This window comes from Lissotriton helveticus, chromosome 8 (genome assembly GCF_964261635.1).
Source record: "Lissotriton helveticus chromosome 8, aLisHel1.1, whole genome shotgun sequence".
Classification (NCBI taxonomy): domain Eukaryota; kingdom Metazoa; phylum Chordata; class Amphibia; order Caudata; family Salamandridae; genus Lissotriton; species Lissotriton helveticus.
Genome location: NC_136069.1, coordinates 1,706,618,023 through 1,706,637,138, shown reverse-complemented (window position 1 = coordinate 1,706,637,138; position 19,116 = coordinate 1,706,618,023). Strand labels below are relative to the sequence as shown.

The window sequence follows — 19,116 nt, the reverse complement described above, 5'->3', positions numbered from 1 at the left end:
CTATGATGCAGCCCGGTTATATAGCATGGCTATGCAGCCCCGGTTATACAGCATGGCTATGCAGCCCCGGATATACAGCATCGCTATGCAGCCCCGGTTATACAGCATCGCTATGCAGCCCCGGTTATACAGCATCGCTATGCAGCCCCGGTTATACAGCATGGCTACAAATTATTGCAAAAATAGGCAATGCTCATGCGGTACAGCATGAACAAAAAGCAATGGCAGAGCCAATAGTCTCAAATGCTATCCCTGTTGGTTTTCCCAGTGCTTGTTATATATAGGACCGCTGTAATTCTGAAGAAATCTGTTAATCTCCCCATTTGTCTAAAAGAAAGAAAATATGATATTTGCAAGAAACCCTATCACATAAAGAAAGTAATTTCACCCATGTCAAAATACATTCGAATGCAGATAGCATCAAGTGCCACAATACACATCCTTTTCAAAGCAGAAAAGGGCATGTTCAAAGTGTTTGTGGCATAGTAAAACATAGCTATAGAGGGCAAGACGTTCAGAAACTGTGGCAGGGAAGATAACAAAATAAAAGCAGCACCTCAATCGCAGCGAAATCAGCAAAAGGACAGAAATCAAGCTGAAGCAAACAGTACTTGCTCTAGCTGAAAGAAGAGGAAGTGAAGCCAGCATTCACTGGCCAATTAGAAGGCAGCAAATAAGAGTGACATTGAAGCCAATGAATGCTAAGTTAATATTGATCCAGTGAGGTGCACCCACCCTGAAATGTGCAGCAATATAATCGTCCTTGTACATGACATGCACTGCATCTGCATCTGGAAACATACATTACCATCCCCCACCCACTTCAGCACACCCAACTTGCGAAAGCCTTCCCGTGTTAACAGAATCTTGTACATAAGTAAAGCAGCTACCAGCATCCTTCAGAAGAATATAACTGTTGGAGGTTGTTAGTGCCTGAAAACTCTCCCGTTGATAGGGGAGGTGGCCGGGTGTACCCATTAATATGGTATGATCAATATATATTATGTGCGGTACACCCAAGACCTTAGCGTCAGGGGCATTGCACCAAAGTCTCAATACAATTAATTTGGGGTGCCTCTACATCAAATCGCCCTTTATCAGGCCATTGCCTTTGGGGCATCACCCGCAATGTGCCCAACCGATCTAGTGGCCAATTAGAAAATGTCTTTTATGACGAAGACATCTCTCAACACCCGGTCTCAGCACTACCTCCCAACTGTTGCATAGTACAAAACTACCCAACACTTCATGCCACCAACCTGGTCTCTGTCTGATGCATCACCGTCTAGCCTTTCCGCGTGGTCTCTCCAGCTCTTCTTTAGTAATTTAATGTAATCCATGGCACTTTTGGGTTAAATTAAAATTGTATTCTTTCCATCAATCTCTATACGCAGGCGGGCCTGGTGTAGCATTGCATATGGAGGTGTTCGGCCTGTAACTTATTCTTAACTGCCAGGAATTCTCCTTGTGCAGCCTGAACTGAGGCAGTAAAGTCAGGATAGAATGCATTGTCATTCCCCTTGTAGTTGATGGTCAGTTTCTCTCTCGTAAGGCTCAGAACCACATCTCGATTCCGATAACTGAGCAATCGTGCAATGATCGGGTGTGGCAGAGCACCCGGGGCAGGTTGCTCCGCCAAAGACCTATGGGGTCTTTCCACTATCATGACCACAGACATATTTTACGGCCCAAAGATCTCCCTGACATTGTCTCAATATACAGCTCCAGTCTGCCTGTGTTTGTTGACTCCGGGAGACCAGTAATCTGGACATTGTTGAGCTGTGATTCCACCTCTAAATCCTCATTTTTTGCCTGAAGCACTGCAAACATCTTCTCAATATTTAGGCATTTAGAAGTGACAGTTTGTAAGACATCCTCCTCATTTGATCTGCTTCTCTCAGCCTGGCTCCCTACTTGTCTAGCTTAGCTGCAAAGTGATCCATTCGCAGGTTGAGCGCATCTATTTTCTCATGTATTGATTGCAGACTATTCTGCGTCACGAGTAGCATTGCCTCCAGCGCTGTGGTGCCCTCATCTGTGGACTCCTGTTCTGAGTCTGGCAGGTTTCCTCGCTTCAAAGGTGAGGGGTGCCTGGTGCTTATCAGTGTCCCCCATATCGCCACTGGAACGATCTTCTCTACAGCTGGGCCTCTCTAACTTTGCCTCATCTGCAGCTTCTCACCTTTGTTGGTCGCGTGCTGGGCCGCAGCAGCAATTGCGCAACAGGTATTGCTCAGCTTGCAGTGTCTCCTCTGCTTTCCAAACCCTTTTATAGATGTCGGGTGGCCAACATTTTACCACTTTGTTTTACAACAGGACGGCCACTTCAGGACTGGAAATCGACTCCCAGCACCAATTTCACAGAGCCCAACAGGCGAGAGTCAGTCCCGCCACCTTTTTAATGAGAGTCCACGACTCGCAGATACGGATTGCATACCAATCCCAGGATATTGGACGGATCTCTGCACTTGGCTGACAGAGCTGCACAAAGGCGGAGCCTTCTTGCCACAAGCTCTCTAGCGCCCCCTCATTTACATGTCATCTCTTATGCAGATGATACCCAACTCCTACTCATGTACGGTGGGTATTTCAATAATGCAATTGCAGCATTTGCTCATTGCATGGTAACACTGGTCGACTGGCTGAAGGCCAATAAATTGCAGGGCAGTCCTAAAAAAACTGAAATGTTGTTGTTAAGGTGGAATCCCCTTATAGGATGGGTAGGAGCTTGGCACAGCATGTCCCCTCTCCGACCCCTCCGACGGCAGTGGATAGGAATCCGGACGTCATGCTTGACGCCCAACTTTCATTTGGGGCACAGGTATCACAGTAGTGAAAACGTGCTTTGGAATTTTCTGCATGCTGAAGAAGTTTCTTCACTTGTTTTTGCATGATGCCCAAGTCCCAGTGGTCAGGACACTGATTCTTTCAAGGCTGGACTATGCCAATGCATTATATCTGGGCGTCCCGGAATATCTGATCCAGTGGCTACAAGTTATGCAGAATATGGCGGGCGAACTACTGTATAAAATACCAAAATACACATCAGTATCATTATATTAGGAGAGACTTCATTGACTGCCAGTTCAAAGATGTATAATGTACTGTGCTGATGCGGGACACTCTTTCTGAGCAGCCGGGTGCTATAAAAAACTCATCGTTCATCCTTTCATTCATTACCCAAGTCAGAAGTACTAACATCAGAAGCTATAACTCAGGTCACAACTATTCCAACCAAAGGTAAGCACTCGAGTCAGAAGTAGTAAAGTCACAAGCTATTTCTCTGGTCACTAGTATCACAATCGCTGGTTAGTTCTCAAGTCAGAAGTAGTAACCAGTTAGTACTTCAACATGTTAGTAACATGTTTAAAAAGGTGGAACTTTATCACAGTATCAGATGAGCAACTGAGACACCCATGAAGGACAGTTGGATCCTTGGCCCCTAACATACAACACAGACACTGGAATCATGGTCCAAGAAGGGGTCGCTAACTCATAATGTAAATGTGTCAGCAGCGTGTGGCACTATTAACCGTCCTCTACCCATTCTACACCTGCACCAAGGTGGTATTAGTAAAACTGTCCTGGCATGGGTAGGGTCCTTTCTGTCTCATCTTGGTCAGATCTCTGCTCTTCCTCCTTTCAAACCTGGATCTTGGAGATTAAGGTGGTGGTTGGCCTATGGTTACTGATCTCACCAGGACTATTCAACAACAACATGAGCGCCATCGCATGCCTTCTGCAAGCTTATATGGCACACGTTTCGAGGTATGCAACCCCAACACAAGGGGAGAATATTCATAAAAATACTGCCAGCATGTCCTTGGGTACAAGCTCAAGACCTGTTCTCAAACCGTACACATATGATCCGATGTTGGACATGTCTATTGACCTTAGGGTAGACCTCGTAAAACAGCACGATTGCTGACACCTCTGGACCGCCCTTTGTGGGATATTATTCCATGTCCTCATCAAGGAGTCTTTGATCTCAACCGGGTCAATTCACTCAAAAATCTTGCTTTCAAGTTGGCTGCAGTCACCTTTGAATAGGAGGTCTGTGCAGCTTTGGAAGAATTGATTCTCCCTCCCGCATCTTCTTCTCTCTATTGTTCCTCCTCTAGACCCCCTCGCCGTCCACGGCTGTCATTGTCTTTTTTTCACTCCCACTTCAAGAATGGAAATGGTAGCTCTTGGAGCCTTGGCTAAACCAATTCAGGGTCTTCAGACTCCACAGAAGGCAATAATCAGGACTTTAACTGGACTGCAATGATTTGCCCACATTCCTCCTTTATTGACTGAGCTGCGCTGGCTGCTGAGACATGAGGTGTGTGGAATCAGTGGAGCTTGGCCACGAGGCAGGTATACCACGTAAACTCAGACACTTAGGAGCGGAGTGAAGCGCACTCGTGGGAGAGCTTCCTGTGGGGTAACTGCTAAGTAAATGGAATGGAATGATGAAACAAGAGTTTCAATTTTAAACGTGCACCTCCCTTCATTCTGCTGATGTTTCCTTTTCAGAGCCTGAGGGCCGACAATGCCCTGATGAGTGCCGGCCGAGGCCTGGGAATGATGGTTGTCCATGGAAGCAGAGATGTGTCAGAGTAGGCTGGTGTGGCGGTTGGGAGTGCAGACGAGATGGCGGTGAGTGTGAACAATGCAAGGCAGCTGCATGGTACCACCATAAGATCCCCACCACTAATTCCAATGGTCCTAAACTAGAAGACCCTCACTGAGGGTAACGCCAATGCAACATCTGTGCACCCTCTGGCTTTATCAGGAGCAGCACTGCATAAAACCACAATGATTGCATCAGATACACAGATAGCTCCTCAGGCTCCTGTCAACAAGCTTTGACAAAGAAATTAGGTTTGGGTTTTTATAAGGGAAACATTGTTGTTATTTGGGATTCACTTGTTATCCAATTAAGTGACACAAGATGAATAGTGTACTTGTTCTGAGTGTGACAACAATGAGTTGATGTTGGTTCTTACGTCTATTTATAAACACTGTTCCATGTCTAATGTTTAGAGAGAGTTAGGCCTGCTTTGTAGATAGACCTAGGGCTGGAGCACCACTCATTACCCAAACTGTGGACCCAGAACACCATGAAGATGTCCAAAATAGCAGGAGAACCTGATAGCTGAGTACAGCCCAGAATCCCTGACCTCCATTAAACTCCATCACTCAACAGGCATGGGCCACAGTGTCCACCTGGAAGAGGATGGACCAAAATCTCCCTATTCAAGAGAGTGCAGCACGCAACCTACCAAAAGTTGCTAACTCCCTATTCAAGAGAGTGCAGCGGACAACCTACTAATGTCAATAACTCCCTATTCAAGAGAGTGCAGCACGCAACCAACCAAAAGTTGCTAACTCCCTATTCAAGAGAGTGCAGCACGCAACCAACCAAACGTTGCTAACTCCCTATTCAAGAGAGTGCAGCGCACGATCTACCAAAAGTTGCTAACTCCCTATTCAAGAGAGTGCAGCACAGTATCTACCAAAAGTTGCTAACTCCCTATTTAAGATAGTGCAGCGGACAACCTACTAATGTCAATAACTCCCTATACAAGAGAGTGCAGCACACAACCTACCAAAGTTGCTAACGCCCTATACAGGAGAGTGAACCTACCAAAGTCAATGATTTTCAACACTGAGCTGTTTAAAAATCAAAGTAAAATTATGCAGGTTAATAATACATAGCTGCATGCAATAGTCACTATTGTGGCATGTTCTAACTGTTCCACTAGTTGGAAATGGTCATACGAGTGAAGCCAGTGACGATACACACTATTTTCACCTGTGGTACCGATGCCCCATAAATCCGTAAATGACCATACTCAGAAGCTTATGCCTGCACCTGACATGATGGCCAACAGCTCAACTCTTTCATGGTATTTGGATACTTATTAAAAGGTTGAAAACTGTTATAGGAATTTTACACACAAAAGGCCTCCCCATTACATTAAATACCATGGTTGAATGGCTCTTACACCACCCTTGGGCTGCTTCATAGCACAATGAGAGAACAGAAAGAGGGGACAGGCAAACAGGAGACAAGGGGGATGGTAAACAGATACTATTATGGCACGTGTGTTGTTTTCATGGTGCTGAAGTTACAGTCTTGCACTACGTCAGAACACTGTGGAACAAGCATTGGCAAAAAAAATATGTCTCGCCTATGAGAGGAATTGGTTTTGGCAATGTTTTTAGCCATTCTGTACAGCAGCATGGATGCTTTGGAGTGTGGGTGAAGCTAATTTTAAAATGTGCTATGACTCAGCCAAGGGTAGTACGCTTTTTTGTTTTTTTAAAGTGCATTTGCATCATAGTCCTTTTTTTATTGATATTATTTTTAAACATTCTGCTGCTCAACTGCCACAATGCTACATAGCATGGCTACAAATCATTGCCAAAGTAGGCGAAGCCCATGCTGTACAGCATGAACAAAAAGCAATGACAGAGCCAATAGTCACATAGTCGGGCCCTATTGGCTTTTTTTAGTGTGTGTTCAATCTAGGTACAGCAGCCCTGTGAGTCTGAATGAATCAGTTAATCTGCCCACTCATGAATAAAAGAGACAATTATATTTCGCAAAAGAAATGCTATCACATAAGGAAAGCGATAGCGCCCACATGCATGGCTTGGTCAAAATACATTTGGAAACAGATAACATCAAGTGCCACAATAAACATCCTTTTCAAAGTAGAAAAGGGCTTCTTCAAAGTGTGTGTGACATAGTAAAACATAGCTACAGAGGCCAAGTAGTTTAACCATGATGGCAGGGAAAAAGATAAAATGAAAGCAGCACCTCAATCACAGCGCAATCAGCAGAAGGACAGTGATCAAGCTGAAGCAATCAGTACTTAGTCCATGCTCCAGCTGAAAGAAGAGGAGGTGGAGTCAGTGCTCACTGGCCAATTAGAAGCTAGCAAATGAGAGTGACAATGAAGTCAATGAATGTTAAGCAATGGTTGGTCTGCCAGACCCTTTTTGTACACAATATCTGTTAAACGTGATAGAGCCATGCAGCGTCTGCATTGTTGCAGGCAAGGCCTCAATACAGATAGCCAGAAAGAGAGGAGAGAGAAGAAGGGAACTTTAGGACAATGTTGATGTTTGTAAAGTAAGTATATCATCCTAACAAGGTGGTATAAGGAAAACTGTTCTGGCTTCGGTAGGGTCATTTCTGTCTCATTGTGGTCAGATCTCTGCTCTTCCTCCATTGGTACTGGGTTCTTGGAGATTAAGGTGGTGATTGGCCTACGGTTACTTAATTTCACCAGGACCATTAAACAATGATATGATAGCCATCGCAGGGCTAGTGCAAGCTTAAAAAGCACACTTTTTCATGTGTGCAACCCAAACACAAGGGGTGATTATTCATAAAAATGCTAAAAGCATGCCTTTGGGTACAAGGTCTAGTCTTGTTCTCAAGCTGTGCATCTATCATCAGACGGTGGGCGTGTTTTAGTGTTCTTAGAGTAGACCTCGTAAAACAGCACGATTGCTGACACCTCTGGACCGCCCTTTGTGGGATATTATTCCATGTCCTCATCAAAGAGTGTTTGATCTCAACCAGATCAATTCACTCAAAAGTCTTGCTTTCAAGTTGGCTGCAGTCACCTTTGAATAGGAGGTCTGTGCAGCTTTGGAAGAATTGATTCTCCCACCTGCATCTTCTCTTCTCTGTTGTTCCTGCTCTAGACCCCCTCGCCGTCCACGGCTGTAATTGTCTTTTTTTCACTCCCACTTCAAGAATGGAAATGATACCCTTTGGAGCCTTGGCTAAACCAATTCAGGGTCTTCAGACTCCACAGCAGGCCATCCCCAGGACTTTAACTGGACTGCAATGATTTGCTCACATGCCATCTTCCTTGGTAGAGCTGCACTGGCTGCTGAGACATGAGGTGTGTGGAATCAGTGGAGCTTGGCCACGAGACACGTATACCATGCACGCTCCCTTCTACTGCACCAGGCCAGTGTTTTACAAACTGAAAACTTAGATTTATAGGGCATCCGTAAAGTCAGCCACTTAGGAACAGAGTGAACAGAACTGGTGGGAGAGCTTCCTGTGGGGTAACTGCTAAGTAAATGGAATGGAATGATGAAACAAGAGTTTCAATTTTGAACGTGTACGTGCATTCATTCTGCTGATGTGTCCTTTTCAGAGCCTGATGGCCGACGATGCCCTGATGAGTGTCGGCCAAGGCCTGGGCCTGGGAATGATGGATGTCCATGGAAGCAGAGATGTGTCAGAGCCGACTGGTGTGACGGCTGGGAGTGCAAACAATATGGCGGTGAGTTTGAAGAATGCAACGCGGGCATGGTACCACCATAAGATCCCCACCCATCACTCCAATGCTCCTAATCTAGAAGACCCTCACTGAGGGTAACGCCAATGCAAAACCTGTGCACCCTCTGGCTTTATGAGGAGCAGCACTGCATAAAACACAATGATGGCATCAGATACACAGATAGCTCCTCAGGGTCCTGTCAACAAGCTTTGACAAAGACAATAGGTTTGGTTTTATATACGAGGAACATTGTTGTTGTTTGGGATTCAGTTGTTGTACAATTTAGTGACTCAAGATGATGACTGTATTTGTTCTGAGTGTGACAACAATAAGGTGATATTGGTTTATATATATATATATATACACACACACACATACACACTATTTGGAGAATTTGACCTCCTTTGTAAATTGACCTGGGCTGGAGGACCACTCATTACCCAAACTGTGGACCCAGGACACCATGAACATGTCCAACATAGCAAGAGAACCTGATAGCTGAGTACAGCCAGAATCCCTGACCTCCATTAAATTCCATCGCTCAACAGGCATGGGCCACAGTGTCCATCTGGAAGAGGATGGACCAAAAACCAATGAAACCCTGAGACAAGAAAAGAAAAATAAGCCGAGAAAGGACCAGACCCTACAACCCATCCTCTCTCCCCCGAAAGAAAAGGAAGACCAGCTGAATCATAATCAATCCAAAGGGAGGTACACGAAGTAAATTAACCTCTCCCCGTTACAAAGCGTGGGCAGAAAAGAAAACACAAAACCATCACAGGATAGTCATAGTAACAACCAATGTTCCATCTATATATCTTCTGTGTGCAACAGTGAAGGATATGTGTGCACTACAGCCAAGGGTACATGCTCCAAAGATGTGACAACTCCCTATTCAAGGAGTGCAGCGCATGACATTCCAAAGTCAATAACTCCCTATTCAAGGGAGTGTAGTGCATGACATTCCAAAGTCAATAACTCCCTATTCAAGGAGTGCAGTGCATGACATTCCAAAGTCAATAACTCCCTATTCAAGGAGTGCAGTGCATGACATTCCAAAGTCAATAACTCCCTATTCAAGGTGTGCAGTGCATGACATTCCAAAGTCAATAACTCCCTATTCAAGGGAGTGTAGTGCATGACATTCCAAAGTCAATAACTCCCTATTCAAGGGAGTGCAGCGCATGACATTCCAAAGTCAATAACTCCCTATTCAAGGGAGTGTAGTGCATGACATTCCAAAGTCAATAACTTCCTATTCAAGGGAGTGTAGTGCATGACATTCCAAAGTCAATAACTCCCTATTCAAGGGAGTGCAGCGCATGACATTCCAAAGTCAATAACTTCCTATTCAAGGAGTGCAGTGCATGACATTCCAAAGTCAATAACTCCCTATTCAAGGAGTGCAGTGCATGACATTCCAAAGTCAATAACTCCCTATTCAAGAAATGCAGTGCATGACATTCCAAAGTCAATAACTCCCTATTCAAGGAGTGCAGTGCATGACATTCCAAAGTCAATAACTCCCTATTCAAGGAGTGCAGTGCATGACATTCCAAAGTCAATAACTCCCTATTCAAGGAGTGTAGTGCATGACATTCCAAAGTCAATAACTCCCTATTCAAGTAGTGTAGTGCATGACATTCCAAAGTCAATAACTCCCTATTCAAGGGAGTGCAGTGCATGACATTCCAAAGTCAATAACTCCCTATTCAAGGAGTGCAGTGCATGACATTCCAAAGTCAATAACTCCCTATTCAAGGAGTGCAGTGCATGACATTCCAAAGTCAATAACTCCCTATTCAAGGGAGTGTAGTGCATGACATTCCAAAGTCAATAACTCCCTATTCAAGGAGTGCAGTGCATGACATTCCAAAGTCAATAACTCCCTATTCAAGGAGTGCAGTGCATGACATTCCAAAGTCAATAACTCCCTATTCAAGGTGTGCAGTGCATGACATTCCAAAGTCAATAACTCCCTATTCAAGGGAGTGTAGTGCATGACATTCCAAAGTCAATAACTCCCTATTCAAGGGAGTGCAGCGCATGACATTCCAAAGTCAATAACTCCCTATTCAAGGAGTGCAGTGCATGACATTCCAAAGTCAATAACTCCCTATTCAAGGGAGTGCAGCGCATGACATTCCAAAGTCAATAACTTCCTATTCAAGGAGTGCAGTGCATGACATTCCAAAGTCAATAACTCCCTATTCAAGGGAGTGTAGTGCATGACATTCCAAAGTCAATAACTTCCTATTCAAGGGAGTGTAGTGCATGACATTCCAAAGTCAATAACTCCCTATTCAAGGGAGTGCAGCGCATGACATTCCAAAGTCAATAACTTCCTATTCAAGGAGTGCAGTGCATGACATTCCAAAGTCAATAACTCCCTATTCAAGGAGTGCAGTGCATGACATTCCAAAGTCAATAACTCCCTATTCAAGAAATGCAGTGCATGACATTCCAAAGTCAATAACTCCCTATTCAAGGAGTGCAGTGCATGACATTCCAAAGTCAATAACTCCCTATTCAAGGAGTGCAGTGCATGACATTCCAAAGTCAATAACTCCCTATTCAAGGAGTGTAGTGCATGACATTCCAAAGTCAATAACTCCCTATTCAAGTAGTGTAGTGCATGACATTCCAAAGTCAATAACTCCCTATTCAAGGGAGTGCAGTGCATGACATTCCAAAGTCAATAACTCCCTATTCAAGGAGTGCAGTGCATGACATTCCAAAGTCAATAACTCCCTATTCAAGGAGTGTAGTGCATGACATTCCAAAGTCAATAACTCCCTATTCAAGGGAGTGCAGCGCATGACATTCCAAAGTCAATAACTTCCTATTCAAGGAGTGCAGTGCATGACATTCCAAAGTCAATAACTCCCTATTCAAGGAGTGCAGTGCATGACATTCCAAAGTCAATAACTCCCTATTCAAGGAGTGCAGTGCATGACATTCCAAAGTCAATAACTCCCTATTCAAGGAGTGCAGTGCATGACATTCCAAAGTCAATAACTCCCTATTCAAGGAGTGCAGTGCATGACATTCCAAAGTCAATAACTCCCTATTCAAGGGAGTGCAGCGCATGACATTCCAAAGTCAATAACTTCCTATTCAAGGAGTGCAGTGCATGACATTCCAAAGTCAATAACTCCCTATTCAAGGAGTGCAGCGCATGACATTCCAAAGTCAATAACTCCCTATTCAAGGAGTGCAGTGCATGACATTCCAAAGTCAATAACTCCCTATTCAAGGAGTGCAGTGCATGACATTCCAAAGTCAATAACTCCCTATTCAAGGAGTGCAGTGCATGACATTCCAAAGTCAATAACTCCCTATTCAAGGAGTGCAGTGCATGACATTCCAAAGTCAATAACTCCCTATTCAAGGAGTGCAGTGCATGACATTCCAAAGTCAATAACTCCCTATTCAAGGAGTGCAGTGCATGACATTCCAAAGTCAATAACTCCCTATTCAAGGAGTGCAGTGCATGACATTCCAAAGTCAATAACTCCCTATTCAAGGTGTGCAGTGCATGACATTCCAAAGTCAATAACTCCCTATTCAAGGAGTGCAGTGCATGACATTCCAAAGTCAATAACTCCCTATTCAAGGGAGTGTAGTGCATGACATTCCAAAGTCAATAACTCCCTATTCAAGGGAGTGTAGTGCATGACATTCCAAAGTCAATAACTCCCTATTCAAGGAGTGCAGTGCATGACATTCCAAAGTCAATAACTCCCTATTCAAGGAGTGCAGTGCATGACATTCCAAAGTCAATAACTCCCTATTCAAGGGAGTGTAGTGCATGACATTCCAAAGTCAATAACTCCCTATTCAAGGAGTGCAGTGCATGACATTCCAAAGTCAATAACTCCCTATTCAAGGAGTGCAGTGCATGACATTCCAAAGTCAATAACTCCCTATTCAAGGAGTGCAGTGCATGACATTCCAAAGTCAATAACTCCCTATTCAAGGGAGTGTAGTGCATGACATTCCAAAGTCAATAACTCCCTATTCAAGGAGTGCAGTGCATGACATTCCAAAGTCAATAACTCCCTATTCAAGGGAGTGTAGTGCATGACATTCCAAAGTCAATAACTCCCTGTTCAAGGAGTGCAGTGCATGACATTCCAAAGTCAATAACTCCCTGTTCAAGGAGTGCAGTGCATGACATTCCAAAGTCAATAACTCCCTATTCAAGGAGTGCAGTGCATGACATTCCAAAGTCAATAACTCCCTATTCAAGGAGTGCAGTGCATGACATTCCAAAGTCAATAACTCCCTATTCAAGGAGTGCAGTGCATGACATTCCAAAGTCAATAACTCCCTATTCAAGGGAGTGTAGTGCATGACATTCCAAAGTCAATAACTCCCTATTCAAGGGAGTGTAGTGCATGACATTCCAAAGTCAATAACTCCCTATTCAAGGAGTGCAGTGCATGACATTCCAAAGTCAATAACTCCCTATTCAAGGAGTGCAGTGCATGACATTCCAAAGTCAATAACTCCCTATTCAAGCGAGTGTAGTGCATGACATTCCAAAGTCAATAACTCCCTATTCAAGGAGTGCAGTGCATGACATTCCAAAGTCAATAACTCCCTATTCAAGGAGTGCAGTGCATGACATTCCAAAGTCAATAACTCCCTATTCAAGGAGTGCAGTGCATGACATTCCAAAGTCAATAACTCCCTATTCAAGGAGTGCAGTGCATGACATTCCAAAATCAATAACTCCCTATTCAAGGAGTGCAGTGCATGACATTCCAAAGTCAATAACTCCCTATTCAAGGAGTGCAGTGCATGACATTCCAAAGTCAATAACTCCCTATTCAAGAGAGTGCAGTGCATGACATTCCAAAGTCAATAACTCCCTGTTCAGAAGACGCAGGACACAACCTACAGAGTTATTGACTCCCCATTCAAGAGAGTGAAGCGTATGACTTAAAAAGTCAATAACTCCCTATTCAAGAGAGTGAACCTACCAAAGTCAGTGATGTTCAAAACTGAGTTGTTTAGAAATCAAAGTCAAAATATGCAGGTTAATAGATATCTAGCTGCATGCAATAGTCACTATTGTGGTGTGTTCTAATATCACTGTTCCGCTTCTTGGAAATGGTCACACGAGTGAAGCCAGAGACGATGTGCACAATTTTCACCTGCGGCACCTGTGGCCATAGAGCCGGAAATGACTATACTCAGAAGCTTATGCCTGCACCGACATGATGATCAACAGCTCAGCTATTGTATGGTATTTGGATACTTATTAAAAGGCTGAAAACTGTTCTAATAATTGGACACACAAAAGACCTTACCATTCCATTAGAATACATGGTTGTATGGCTCTTACACCAACCTATGGCTGCTTCATAGCACAATGAGAGAGGAGAAAGAGGGAACAGTCAAACAGGAGACAAGGGGGATGGTAAACAGACACTAGTACATCATGTTTGCTGTTGTCATGGTGCTGAATGTAAATCCTTGCACTACTTCAAAACACTGTGGAACAAGCATTAGCAAAGACAATATGTCTTGTCTATAAGAGGAATTGGCTTTGACAATGTTTTTAGCGCTAGGCTGTACAGCAGAGTGGATGCTTAGCAGTGTGGGTGAAACTACATTTCAAATGTGCTATGACTCAGCCAGGGCTAAAACACTTTTTTTATAGTACATTTGTATTGTATGCATTTTTTATTATTATTATTATTTTTAGCCATGCTGCAGAGCAGCCAGACTGCTATACAGCATGGCTACAAATAATTTTCAAAGTACGCAATGCCCATGCTGTGTAGCATGAACAAGAAACAACACAGAGCCAATAGTCTCAAAGGCAAAGCCTGTTGACTTTCCGAGTGCTTGCGTCCAGGTGCAGCACCCCTGTTATTCCGAACAAATCAGTTAATATGCTCATGCGTGAAAAAAAATGAAAAAAGAAAATTTGGCAAGAAATGCTATCACATAAGCAAAGCAATAGCACCCACGTCCATGGTTTGGTCAAAATACATTTGGAAGCAGATAACATCAAGTGTCACAATAAACAGCCTTTTCAAAGTAGAAAAGGGCTTCTTCGAAGTGTGTGTGGCCTAGTAAAACATAGCTACAGATGCCAAGAAGTTCAACAAGGATGGCAGGGAAAAAGATGAAATAAAAGCAGCACCTCAATCACAGCGCAATCAGCAGAAGGACAGCGATCAAGCTGAAGCACTCAGTACTTAGTCCATGCTCCAGCTGAAAGAAAAGGAAGTGAAGCTAGTATTCATTGGCCGATTAGAAGCTAGCAAATGAGAGTGACAATAAAGCCAATACATGTTAAGCAATGGTTGGTCTGCCAGACCCTTGTTGTACACAGTATGTTTTACAAGCAAGAGAGCATACAGCGTATGCGCTGTCGCAGGCAGGACTTAAAAACAGATAGCTGGAAAGAAAGGAGAGGGAAGACGGAAATGTTAAGAAATGTTTGATGTTCATATCGTAAGTATATCATCCTAACTCTGCTTTCAAGCCCTGCAAGGGAACAGAGGTGGGAGGGAATGGTCAGGCATGTATATCTATGAGCAGCACAAGGTAGCTTATGGCTTTGTAAAAGTCTAGGGGGTATATTTACAATAATTGGCGCATTCCTGCAAATCAGCAGGGATGTGCCAGTTATTGTGCGCCACATCTCCGCCATCATGGATGCGCCGTATTTACAATGCGGCGCACCATGGTGCAAAAACGGCACAGATGCATGACACATCTGTGCCGTAAAACTGAAGCATTGCTGGAGTTGGGCCGCAAGTGCGACACAGCTCCAGCAATGCTCCGGGAGCCCTTTCTAGTTAATGCTGTGTAAATCCTTACGCCTGCTTCATGCAGGGTTTTGACGCAGCATTGGCCTGAAAGTGACTCAGTGAAATCTTGTAGATTTCACTCAGCCACTTTTAGGAGGTGTTCCTGTGCCGAACGCCCCCCCCACCCCCCTGCACAGGAATGGACCCCCCCTGGCGCGTGCACAGCGCACATAAGACCACATCCCCTTCAGGTCACAGCACTGCACAGGGCGATGGCCCTCTCCTCCATAAATCAATGCACCAGGGAGACAGTCCTCGATATTCTCCTCGGCCCTCACCTGCATACTGGGGTCGCGGGCATCAGAAAGGTTTTCTACATTCACTTTGTGCAATTCAGCCACTAGATGGAAATCTCCTTATTTCTTTTATCCCACATCAAAGATGAATGTTTTGTCTTTAAGTCTTGGTGGATGAGGTTAGAGTGTGGCTGGCAGGCAGAAGCCACATGAAAGTCAAGTGTCAAGTGCATCATATATGTGACCTGGATTCCTATTACACATGGAACAACATTGTCATTGATTAAATCACACAAATAAATTATATGCCTACCACTCATAGTTAAGACCCAATTCAACTTCTGTAGGAAGCTGGCTTTGTAAATACTATACCAAAGAAAAGTATAGTGTGCACAGACTCCAGTGGATTCCTAGAAGCTAAAGAAGATAATGCCTTACTCTCTTTTGTGGTAGTGGGGTTGAGCAGTCAGGTTTATCAGAGGGCAGTGATAAGCATTTGATGTGCACACTCAGGCAAGACATGATTACGCACACTCAAAGACTGAATCCAAGGCCAATTGTTTTGTATAAAAATACTAGCTTACCTGTCGCGCGTTGCTGCTATCTCAGAGGAAGGAAATTCAAGGAAACTCGTTATGATAACATCCAATTTACATTGTGTCATTTTTATTGAAACATATTCATTTTAATATGGAAAACATTTCAAAGTGTCGTTTTAATTCTATTTATTTATTTGAGTGCTTCTGGATGCACGATTTTTTGTTTTTCCATCTGGTGCGTACATCAGTATTCGAAAGATTATAAGGGCCCTGGGGGGCCGATATTTAAAAAAGATTTATGCCAGAAACTTTCGCGGGAGTGTACTCAAAAACTTCCCAAAGTTTCCTGCCGATCGGATGAATGCTGTTTTAATTCTATTTATTTATTCAAGTGCTTGTGGATACACGATGATTAATTGTTTTTCCGTATTGTGCGTATATACATCAGTATTCGAAAGATGATGAGGGTCCTGGGGGGCCGATATTTAAACAAATGTTATGCCAGATACCTTTGCGGGAGTGTACTCAACAACTTCCCAAAGTTTTATGGCGATCGGATGAATGATGTGGTAATGCATAAAGGACAAACAGACAGACAGACAAACAGACATACTTTTGTTTTTATATATATAGACTAGCTTACCCGTTGCACGTTGCTGCGATCTCCGAAGAAAGGAAATTGATGGAAACTCGTTATGATAACAATCAATTTACATTGTGTCATTCCTATTGAAACTTATTCATTTTAATATGGAAAACATTTCAAAGTGTCGTTTTAATTCTATTTATTTATTTAAGTGCTTGCGGATACACGTTTTTTTGTTTTTCCGTCTGGTGCGTACATCAGTATTCGAAAGATTATGAGGGCCCTGAGGGGCCGATATTTTTAAACAAAATATGCCAGAAACCTTCGCGGCAGTGTACTCAACAACTACCCAGAGTTTCCGGTTGATGGGATGAATGCTGTTTTTATTCTATTTATTTATTTATTTGAGTGCTTGTGGATACACGATTTGTTGTTTTTCCGTCTGGTGCGTACATCAGTATTTGAAAGATTATGAGGGCCCTGGGGGGGCGATATTTTAAAAAATGTATGTCAGAAACTTTGCGGGAGTGTTCTCAACAACTTCCCAAAGTTTCATGGCGATCGGATGAATGGTGTAGTAATACATAAAGGACAAACAGACAGACAGACAGGCAAACAGATATACCTTTGTTTTTATATATATAGATTATTTTGTTACTTTTATTTCTAGAACCATAAGAAATTCAGTTGCACGTAAGTGCCCATTAAAAAGGCAATACTTTTCTGGTACAGTATCAATACAAATAATTCACAGGGTTACTGAAAAGATAGACACTTAGGGCCAATTACGAGTTGAGCGTTGTGGCAGCGGGAGTGCCCCACTGCCGCACCACCAAAGCAGCATGAGAACTGCCCACTAAATAATTACTTTTTTTCATTGGCTGGCAATTCCTTTGCCGTTCCCGGGGCAGTGCCTAAAAAATAGGCACCACAATGGGAACATTAAAGGAAGTTCCAGAACGGCATGGACTCGAAAGTCCACGCTGTGCTGGAACATCTGTTCAAACACACAGCAGGACACATGTTGTGCCCTGCTGTGTGCATCCACAAGGTGTGAGGCACAAGGGGGCCCTGTAGGGCGCCCTTTCTTTCATCTCCGCCACTGTTTTCATGGAGGAAAGACCTTTATGATATCAGCGGTGGAGATGAAAGTTGGAATATGCTTGTTGGGCCGTGGCAGTCCCTCCAAGCATTTCGATGCCTCTTGACAACCGTACAACTGCCTGGCAGAGTCGGTGGTCCCATGCCAGCACCACCACTAGCGCCATAATGTGGTGGCCGCAAGACCGACCCGCTGTGCCACCATGAGTCTGGTGATCCTTGAACTGTCACACTTGTAATTAGAACCTAAGTGCAATTCACAAGAAAGGCAACACAATCCTATGGGAGAATACAGTTAGGTAGATTTACAAGTACGTGCTCGACTTACACACCCAGCCTTCAGGTTTTGAGACCACCATTGGGCAAGAATCAGAATAAAGTAGGTACAGCCCCAGCAGTGATACTGGAGCAGCCGGGTGCAGAAGTCATTGAGCCCACTGTTATTCAATAGAGACTGGGGGCACCCACAAGAGGTGCTGGTTGCAGGTGGGTACCCGGGGTTTCAGGGCACAGGTGCTGGAGGTTACAGCACACACAGGGCAGCACCAACAATACACCACCAGCAGCACGGGGGCGGCCAGGTGCAGGGTGTGGGAATGGGGGATCTCAGTCGCACAAAGAGGCTGCAAGCTCGGACCAGGTGAATGGACGTTGGTGACCAACAGCGAGGCAGGTAAGTAGAGTTGTTGGTAGATGCCTGGGCACCATCAGCGGAGCTCACCAAAGATGGGGGACCGGAGGATATGGGGGGCCTTTGGGCATCAGGATTATTTTTTATCCAAGCCGCTCGCGGTCAGGGGGACCCTTCTAGATGAGGAAGCAGGTGTCTTTGTGGAGTCTAGAAGAGGTCAGCCACTGATGGCTTTGAGGTCAGGATCGCTGGGAAGATTTCACTTGACAGGCGAGCCACTCACACTTGGGTTGTGGGTGTCTGGTGCAGAATGGGCAGGACTCGCAGTTCCACAAGGCAAGAGAGTCCTTGGTCCTTGATGTAGAGTTCTTTGAGGACAGTGTTGCTGTACTCAGGAGATCTGGTCTTTTTTGAAGTGCAGGCAGTCTTCCACAGGTTTTTGGATGTCACTTGGTGCAGGATGGGCATCGTCTACTTCAGAGGCTTCAAAGCTGGAGACAGGCTGGTAGGGCTGGGGCCAAGTCAGTAGACATCTACAGACTTTGCTGCACAGCATCTTCTTCTTCCTTCTTCTTCATAGGCCTCAGGAATCTGAGGATCAAGGTTCAGGGGTGTGTTACATTTACTGGCAGGTAGCAACCATTTGGCTTCTCAACTTTTAGTGAGACTATACCCTTTGTATGTGGTCCACCTTTGGGGAGGGGGCATCACCTTTTCTGATTGGCTAAAATCATTCCATCCAACATGGATGAGTTTCTAAAGAGGAGGGTCACTTGAGCTTGGGACACTTTAGTTGCGGTCCTGGCTGAGAGGGGACACACCTCTCCTGACTACTCATTTTCACGTCACCCTTGCAGCCAAAAGTAGGGCTTGGTCAAGGGGCCGGGCATCTC

The 19,116-nt window shown here is 44.3% G+C and overlaps 1 protein-coding gene across 1 annotated transcript in view; it reads left to right on the top strand.

The window, feature by feature from the left end:
- Positions 1-19,116, top strand: part of LOC144773650 (uncharacterized) — a 98,614-nt gene that overhangs the window by 75,679 nt on the left and 3,819 nt on the right. The window contains exons 6-7 of the mRNA XM_078658799.1: positions 4,519-4,641; positions 8,172-8,300. Of these exons, the coding sequence (XP_078514925.1) occupies positions 4,519-4,641; positions 8,172-8,300 (252 nt within the window). The remainder of the gene's footprint in view (positions 1-4,518; positions 4,642-8,171; positions 8,301-19,116) is intronic.